Source organism: Propithecus coquereli, unplaced genomic scaffold, assembly GCF_000956105.1.
Source record: "Propithecus coquereli isolate 6110/MARCELLA unplaced genomic scaffold, Pcoq_1.0 Scaffold232, whole genome shotgun sequence".
Lineage (NCBI taxonomy): Eukaryota > Metazoa > Chordata > Mammalia > Primates > Indriidae > Propithecus > Propithecus coquereli.
In genome coordinates, this window is record NW_012147864.1 from 3,543,270 (window position 1) to 3,552,022 (window position 8,753).

The window sequence follows — 8,753 nt, forward strand, 5'->3', positions numbered from 1 at the left end:
GCAGAGCTGCCACCTACCCACAACCCACTCCTGGGCACACGCCCAGGAAACGAAAACACCTGTCCGCACAGAAACCCGTAGGCACACAAGCAGCACAGCCACCACACCAAGGTGGAAACAGCCCAGGTGTCCACCGACAGGTGAGTGGACAAACACACGTGGTCCATCCACACGTGGAACATCACTCAGCCATGAAAAGGGACGAGGTCCAGCGTGGATGGACCCTGAGGACATCGTGCTCAGTGAGAGACGCCAGACACAGAAGGACAAACAGTGAGTGACTCCATTTATATCAAATGTCCAGAACAGGAAGATCCACAGAGATGGGACACGTGCTACTGATGGGAACAGGGTTTCTGTGGGGTGATGGAATGTTCTGGAATTAGACAGTGGTGATGTTGTCAACTAAGAACCACAGAGTCGTGCACTATGCAATGATAACTTCTGTTTCATGAATTAAACCCCAATTCGAAAGAAAGAACGAGCACAGAGTCTCACATCCACGTAACCCCACGCACCTACACAGCCCAGGGTGGGAGCTCCCTGTGGGGCCCGCAGAGCTGTTCCAGGTCACCGACGGGGACAGCGGAGCCTAACGGCTTCACGCCGACCTGGGGACAGAGGCTGAACAGAAGTGGGGAGGAGGCCCTTCCCTGGAGAGTGGGTGACCTCAGGGCCAGGCTGGGAGGGTGGTGAACCCAGACCATTCCAGGGCGTCAGAAGGGAAGGGACGTCGAGGCACATGGAGCCCCTCCTGACATGGATAAATGCTTAAATAACTGTCTAGCGGGGCTGGGGGAGGGACAGCTGTCCCTATAGAATCCCAACCAGAGGGAGCGGAAGGAACGAGGAAAACAGACAATCTCAGCTGTTCAGATGGGGCAGTGGCACCACAGGCAAGACCCTGACAGACGCCCGTGAGCCCCGCCGAGCACCCACGCAGCCTCAGCTCCCCTCCCAGGGTGGGATGGAGCAGGAACCCACAGACACCACCCTGACCAAGCATCATGGTTGACGCCATCAGCTGACACCATGAGCTCGAACCCCAGGCCCCAAGGTGGACATGGCACCATGTCTAATCATGAGACACGCCACATAATCAGCAACCGGCCTGTTCTCTCCCGAGGGCCCTCCGATAGGAGGCCGGGGGCATCCACCCGAGTCTAGCCCGTCACCGGCACTGCACAGGGTAAATTCCTACATTGCGACCACATTTACGTGAGACCGTAAATTCCTACATTGTGACCACATTTACATGAGACCGTAACATGCCGGGAGGCAGGTGAGGGTGTGTGGGAGCTCTTGGTTTTTAGAAATATCCTACAAAAAGCCACTTTTCTCTAAGTCTAAAATATTTTAAAGCGTGATTTGTCATGGAAACTTTCAACCTTAAAGAAAACCTCGAACTTCATTTTTCAGAGAAGGCCTTTGCGCGGCACTGGTGCGTGAACCCGGGTCCCTAGGCTCTGGTGTGGGCAGCGGGTGCCCAGCGTGACCACCGGCGGCGCAGGCATAATCCATGGAGGGCCGCGAGGGTGGGTGCGTGGTGGCTATGCCTGGGGTGGGGCTATGGGAAGGAGCCCCCAGAGCTGCAGACAGGGCTGGGCATGGAACCGGATCCCTGCATTTCCGAGAGTGTGGGGTCCCGGCCGGGAGGCCCCACCTAAGTACCTGCGGACAAAGATCCCAGGGGCAGCTACTGGGGTGAGTGAGCCACTCGACACTCGACAGTCCATCCCCTGCCCAGCCTTGTACACAACCAGGGGATGGACCCAGGATGCTGAGAGGCCAACAGCCCAGGTGACGAAGGAGGGAGTGAAAAACCTCACACAGCAAAGCCAGAGTCAGGCCACCACGGAGCTTGGGGACTGCATGTCCATACGCAGTCACGGAGGACACTGGGCGGGGGGTGGTGGTGACCCCAGGGAAATTGGGACAACTCAGCCAAGTCAAAAAACGGTTCTTCACAATAAAATACTCTTCAGTAATGAGAGTGAGCAATTTGCAACTACATGTAAGAACTTGGGTGAACCTCACAAATATAGAGATGAGTGAAAAAGACAGAAATAAAAGAGTACGCACACTACGATTCTTTTTGTATAAAGTACAAAAATAGGTGAAACTACTCAATGCTGTTAGAAGTCAGAATAGTGGGCATAGTGACTAAAAGAGAACACAGATGGGGTGGTGGGATGCTAAAAATGTTCAGCTTCTTAATCAGGGTAGCAGAGGCATAGGTACGTTCAGTTTGTAAAAGTTCAACAAACTGTAGACATCTCTCCTGTGCACTTCTCTGTATGTAATATTTCAATAAAAAGTTCAAATACCAAAAAAAAAAAAAAAAAAAAACCACCAAAAACTGTTCTGCTTCTTACAAGCGATGAAAGTCACACAGATCATCCCCTTTCTCTTTTTGCCTTGGCTACCAGGAAGCTCAGGCCTCAAATTCAGTTACTAGCTACCCTAAGGTATCCTAAGGCTGCGGGTTTATATTTACTGTTTTCCCCACTGCTATACCTTCTGATTCTGGGGAAAGTACAGTATGCTGTGGGGCGCATGGGAGCTCCAAATTGGTGCATCGGTTTCCTCTCACTGTTGTGAGAAACCACCATAAACTTCATGGCTTAAAACAATAGAAATATGTCCTCTTATACTCTGGAGGGCAAAGTCTAGTCAGGGCATGGCAGAGCTGGTCCCTTCTGGAAGCTCAAGGGCAGAACCCGCCTCCCGCCTTTCCCAGCATCTAGCAGCCGCCCGGTCCCTCGGCTCGGCTCCCTCGGCTCAGCTTGGGGCCCTTCCTCCCCCTTTAGAGCCAGCAGCGCAGCGTCTTCCAGTCTTTTTGCCTCCAACTCTCCTGCCTCCTCGTGGGAGGGCCCTGTGCTGACACTGGGCCCCCGGGTCATCCAAGGTGACCTCCCATCTCAAGGTCCTTATCCCTTCTGCCACATGAGGTGACACACCCACAGGCCCCAGGATCAGGACGGGCATGTCTCTGGGGCCACGACTGCCGGCCCCCATGCTGTTGTGAAGCCTGAATCAGGCTCAGAGGGCTACCCTGGAGGGCAGGACACAGTTGTGAAGGGCTCAGGCCTGGTGTTCACAGGGGAGGTGAGGGAGGCTCCCCACTCACATCTGCCCTTTGCACCCCGGCCCCGGGTCAGCTTCCACCTGAAGAAAGTTCCACTGTTGTGACACGAAGACCTGGGGGGGTGGACGGTGGGGGCCGTGGGGACCACCTGACGGCGGTTGTGCGCGCCTCTCCCACGGCCCTCTCCTTCCTCAGGTGACCTTTGACCTTGCTCTCCAGCATGCAGGTCGCCCAGGTCCTCGCCTTGGCCCAGCCAAGGTCACCAGCCGGGCAGGCTCAGACCCCGCCCTGGCCCCTACCAGGCGTGGGGGCTCGCAGGTTCTCCTACCTGAGGGAAGTCACTGCTCTTTGGCGGGAAGCTGGAGGCAGAGGCCACGGGAGCGTGGCCGGTGTCTGGGCAGGGTGGGCCGCCCAGGAAGGAGGCAGAGTTCAGGAACTGGCTGGAGAGGGAGAGGGAGAGGGAGGATGGTGACTACGGGGCCTGGGGCTACACTGGGCCCACCCCCAGGGCTTCCTCCCACCACCCGACGGGAGCTGGCAGTGTGGATCGCGCATGGCGGCTGCCCAAGGGGCTCTGGCGAGGCCCCCAGGGGACAGCTGTGAGCATGCCCAGGCCTCAGAGGCCCCCTCAGACCTGTCCCCACAAACAGGGGGCCTCCGGGATCAGCAGCCAGACCTGGGGCTAAGCTTCCACCCCCACTGGACACGGAGCCCGGCCTCACGGGCAGAGGGGCCTGAGCGCCGTCCCGCTCCCACACATGAGCAGGACACGGACGTGGGTTCACCTGCCCTCAGGAAGGACTCTGGTGTTTCTGACACTGAGCTCGGAGGAGGCTCTGGGCGGGGGGCACAGGAGCCGACTCCAACCCCACCGGGCTGTCCCTCCCACACAGCCCCTTTGGCCTCCACCTCACTCAGGGTCACGATGGGGCAAAGGACAGTGCCATCCCAGAAACCCGGGAGCACCTTCCTCCAGGGAACGGGTCACGTCATGGCCCACACACCCGTGGCCTCTCTCCAGACCTCAGGAGTTAACCCTGCTGCTGGGTGGGCCAGGCTCTGGGTGGGCAGCGCTGTGGGAGCCTTCTCCACTCACACCCCGTGCCAGCTCCCTGGGTTCCCGAGGCAGAGGGATGGCTGCCATCCCCAGGGCCCCTGCCCCACCACTAGTCTCCCGGGCTCTCCCTCAAAAGCTTCTCATGTCCCTGCCCAGCGGGAGCCAGAGGGCTCTGGACCGAGGCAGCCTGTATGGAGCCACCACCAGATGGCAGCCCCCATGCAAGGACCCGTGGGTTTGCTAACACTAACAGAAAAGCAGCATCCTCCCCTGCCCCTTGTCACGCTTTCAGAATAAATCCCCGAGCTCTGTCCTCTGACCTGCCTCTTCCCCCAGGCCCCAGAACAGTCCCTCCAGAATCTTCTAGAACCCCACAAAGCATATATGCTCCCAGGCCCTCTGCAGAGGCTGCTTCCTCAGCCCAAGATGTCCCTGCTCCCCCTGGCAAACACCTACTGACCCTTCAAAACCCAGCTCAGCACGTCTTGCCCTTCCCTCTGCCCTCTTCCCAACTTCATTCTGGCTAACATGGATGCCGGCTGGTCACAAGGCAGGGTTCAAGAAAGCACAGCCTCAGCCACCCCTGTGCATCCAGGGCCTGGCCTTCTGGGTGGCTGTGTGCCAGGACCCCACGCGCGGCCCAGGGCAGAGGCGGGGGCCGGGGGGGGGTGCGCAGGGATTGGAGGCTGCGCTCCGAGGCGCGGCGGGACAAGGTACTTACTGGCTGCTGCTGGAGAAGGCTGGGTACGCCGGCGGCGAGAAGGGGTTCCACCACGGGTAGTGCAGCATGGCATTCTGAAACAGGAGAGCGGCGTCAGGTGTGGCGGTGTGGGGCAGACGGGGCCATGGGGGGGTGGCCTGCAGCACAGGGTCAGAATTCGAGAGGTGGAAAGGGAGGGCTCTGCAGTCAGGGTATGGCCAGGCCCCCCCAGTGGGAGTACCTGGGGAGTTACTTAACCACTCCATGCCTCAGTTTCTCCATCTGCAAGAAAGACTCCCCGACCTGGGCCCTGCAGGGGGAGGGGCCTCCCCACAGGGGAAGGGGCTGGGGCCAGGGGCCCATCTAGCTTCCTGATGTGTCCTGGGAACCCCGGGCTACTGTTGGGTGTGATAGGGGAAGGTTCCGGGGCCTTCTCAGAGTGCTCACGGGGCAGAGTTCCAGGGAACCTGCTTTGGGAAATGGTGGCCAGCGGCCGGGAAGGTGAGCCTGAGCTCAGCAGGGGTGCAAGGGGCTCGGGGGCTCCTGGATCTGATGGGACCACAGACTCGTGGTGCCCCCAGGCCGAGGCCCACTGAGCGCACCCACGCCTGCGCCAGAGCCCCGCCCCCCCTCGGGGGAAAAAGCTCACTGTGCCGGACCTCAACATCCACAGCCCCAGCGGGTCCCCCACGGGCAAGGGGCAGGAGAAGCCCTCAGGGTGGTCGCTGCCCTGTTCTCCGATTTCTGCACGGGTTGCAGGATAAAGTTTATCACAGAAAGAGCCACTGGCTCCTCCTCTGCACCACGGCCAGTAGGCTCTGGGCTTCCTATGCCCAGACACTTGGGAGAAATCCCCCGCACACGCCTCCGGAAGGAAGCAGGGCCACCGGGGCCTGGGCGGGATCTCCCAGAGCCCTGGTCTCGTGTTCCTTCCCCCTCTTACCCGTAGGGGGAGAGAAACGCAGCCCCAGAGAGGGACATGGGCTTCCTAAGGCCACGTGGCACATCTGGAACATTCCAGAGCAGAACTCTGACTCCAAAGCCCTTTTGGCCTCCTGAAATGAACTAGAGTAAACCATCTCCGGGTGCATGGGCCTCGGGCAGCGGGCAAGCTCACCTGTGGCTCCAGAGGGGTGCTGGGGGTCTCAAGGGCAGGGTGGGAGGACCAAGGGTCCTGGGCCCACCCGACACGCTCTGCCTGTGCCCAGGCCAGGCCTGGGGCCACCCTCGGGGAGCTCCGAGGGCAGGCTGGAGGCCTCGGCTGGGCCCTGGGACAGTACCCCAACGTCGACTGGGCCTGCTCTGCTGGGGGCTGCCAATCAGAGCCTGCCTGGGGACCTTCCACTGCAGCCAGAAGGGCAGGCCCTAGTATATGATTAGCCCAGAGATGGGCACCTGACCCCGGCCAGGCAATCAGAGCCTGCCTGGGGATTTTCTACTGGCAGCCAGAGGGGCCACACTCTCCTGTTAAGCAGCAAGGGTCTGCTCTAGGGCTACATGGTCTCCTGGTCACTTCCCAGCCCAGTCCGCAGTGTGGCCTGTGGGACAACCATCACAGATACCCGTCGCAGCGCAATCTCAGGGAGGCTTCCCGTGGTTTCCTGATTGCCCAGAGCAGGGCTCAGAGCCGAAGTCAGGGTTGAACCCAGCATCTCTCGCACCAGCGTCCCCATCACCGCCCAAACATCCCCCCAGACTCCAGTTTCTGAGCCCCTCTGGGCCAAGTCTGGGTCCTCACGGCTGCCCAGGTGGACCTTGAGTCCTGGTCGCTGGTCAGCTTCCTGGGTCACCGAAGAGGGGACTTGGCAGGGACACGTTCCTGAAGGAACAGCTCCATCCTTTGAAAACTCGCCAGGCACTCATTCTGGCCCAGGAATTCTATTTCGGAAACATACCCCCTGGGACTAATCCATGAGGGGGGAGGAAAATGCAGCAGGACTATTTATAGCGGCAGAAAACTGGAATCTCCCCAGAGGCTCAACAACAGGAAAATAATTAAGCAAATTATGGCAAGTGGGGATGAAGGGACCGTCCTCAGGACAGTGTTGGCAGTGACAACTGGTGGGAGGAGACCTAGAGGGAGGCTGCAGAGGTGTGGAGGGTCCAGGGAGGGCCCCAGACACAGCCCCAGCAGGAGGGGAGGACCGAGAGGAGGCTGGACGTGGCAGGGCCTTGAACCCTGGTGGAGGCCCTGGACAGCGGCCCGGGCTCTCAAGCAAGTGACGCTTTTAGCCCCAATCGGCATTCGCTCCCTCAGCTCACAGCCCGTGAGGCTCACTTTCAGTAACTTCGCGTTCCACGTGGTACCACGTCAGGTTATGATGTGGGCACATCTGGGCAAAGAGTCAGCCACAGGTCAGCACTGTGCCCTGCCCAGCCCTTTCCCAGAGCCGTAATTATGGGTCTGGGGCACCTCCGACCGTTCCAGCCCTTCTAACCCTCAGGTCTACACGACATTAGCGGTCTGTTTCCCAGCTCCTGGAAACCTAAGCTTACTCTTTTTTTTTTTTTTGAGATAGCTTCTTTCTTTGTCACCCAGGCTGGAATGCAGTGGTGGCATCACAGCTCACTGCAGCCTCCAACTCCTGGGCTCAAGCGATCCTCCTGCCTCAGCCTCCCGAGTAGCTGGGACTACAGGCACCACTACGCCTGGATTATATTAGATTTTTTTTTTTGAGACAGAGTCTTGCTCTGTCACTCACGCTAGAGTGCAGTGGTGTCATCATAGCTCACTGTAACCTCAAACTCCTGGGCTCAAGTGATCCTCCTGCCTCAGCCTCCCGAGTAACAGGGACTACAGGCATGTACCACTCTGCCTGGCTAATTTTTCTCTTTTTTGGTAGAGATGGGGTCTCACTATTGCTCAGGCTGGTCTGGAATTCCTGACACCAAGTAATGCCCCTACCTTGGCCTCCTAGACTGATGGGATTAAAGGAATGAGCCACCACACCAGCCAGATTTTTTTTATATTTACAAAGATTTTTAGTGTTCTGATAAAATTTCTGATCATGAATTTCAACAAGATAACAATGGAACCCTTCATATGATAGGAAATCATAAAGTAGAAAATGTACACCTGTCCCTTGTGTTCCTGGGATTTCTGAAGCAAATCTCAATAACACCACTACTCACACACATTTCAACATGATGCTAAAAGCAACAAAAATCATTTAAAATAGAGTTCCTCAAAAATACACACAGATATTCCGTTGTCCCCAAAAGCAATGAAAGATCACTTAGATCATGCACTTATAAGCCATCACCTAGATCAGGCACTTATAAGCCATGAAGAGGACTTTGGCTTGAAGGATGATCACTGAAAAGAAGAAGAGTTCTTAGAAAATTTTAGAGCATGAGACAGAAGATGCTCCTATGTCACAGCAAGCAAAAGAAATACAGGCATCTCAGAAACCATTTCCATTGCAGCAGAGCTTCCCAAGCCACATTTTAAGATTCGGCTTTCTCCTAGACCTCTGGATCTCTCATGTGTGTCATCTGCTTTATTCACTCCCAGCTACCTGGGTGTTTGGCTACTATCTCATGTCTCTTCACATCCCAGGGCTCTTTCCTTTGCTCCAGACAGGCAATCAGATCCAGCATAAAGGCAGCAAGACCTATTTTATTAGAAAAAATTAACATGACTCTTCCTAGGATTCTCCAATTACCAACCCAATACTATGCTTACTAAAGAAGAGTGAACATTGGCCGGGCGCAGTGGCTCACGCCTGTAATCCTAGCACTCTGGGAGGCCGAGGCAGGAGGATTACTTGAGCTCAGGAGTTCGAGACCAGCCTGAGCAAGAGCAAGACCCCATCTCTACTAAAAATAGAAAGAAATTAATTGGACAACTAAAAATAAATAGAAAAAATTAGCCGGGCATGGTGGCGCATGCCTGTAGTCCCAGCTAC

At 57.0% G+C, this 8,753-nt stretch overlaps 1 protein-coding gene across 1 annotated transcript in view; it reads right to left on the reverse strand.

Annotated features, from left to right (window-relative positions):
• The window catches only part of SBNO2 (strawberry notch homolog 2 (Drosophila)), a 33,383-nt gene that overhangs the window by 22,401 nt on the left and 2,229 nt on the right, over positions 1–8,753 (reverse strand). Inside the window, exons 3-4 of the mRNA XM_012645404.1 lie at positions 4,867–4,940; positions 3,417–3,528 (exon numbers count right to left, since the gene is read on the reverse strand). Of these exons, the coding sequence (XP_012500858.1) occupies positions 3,417–3,528; positions 4,867–4,940 (186 nt within the window). The remainder of the gene's footprint in view (positions 1–3,416; positions 3,529–4,866; positions 4,941–8,753) is intronic.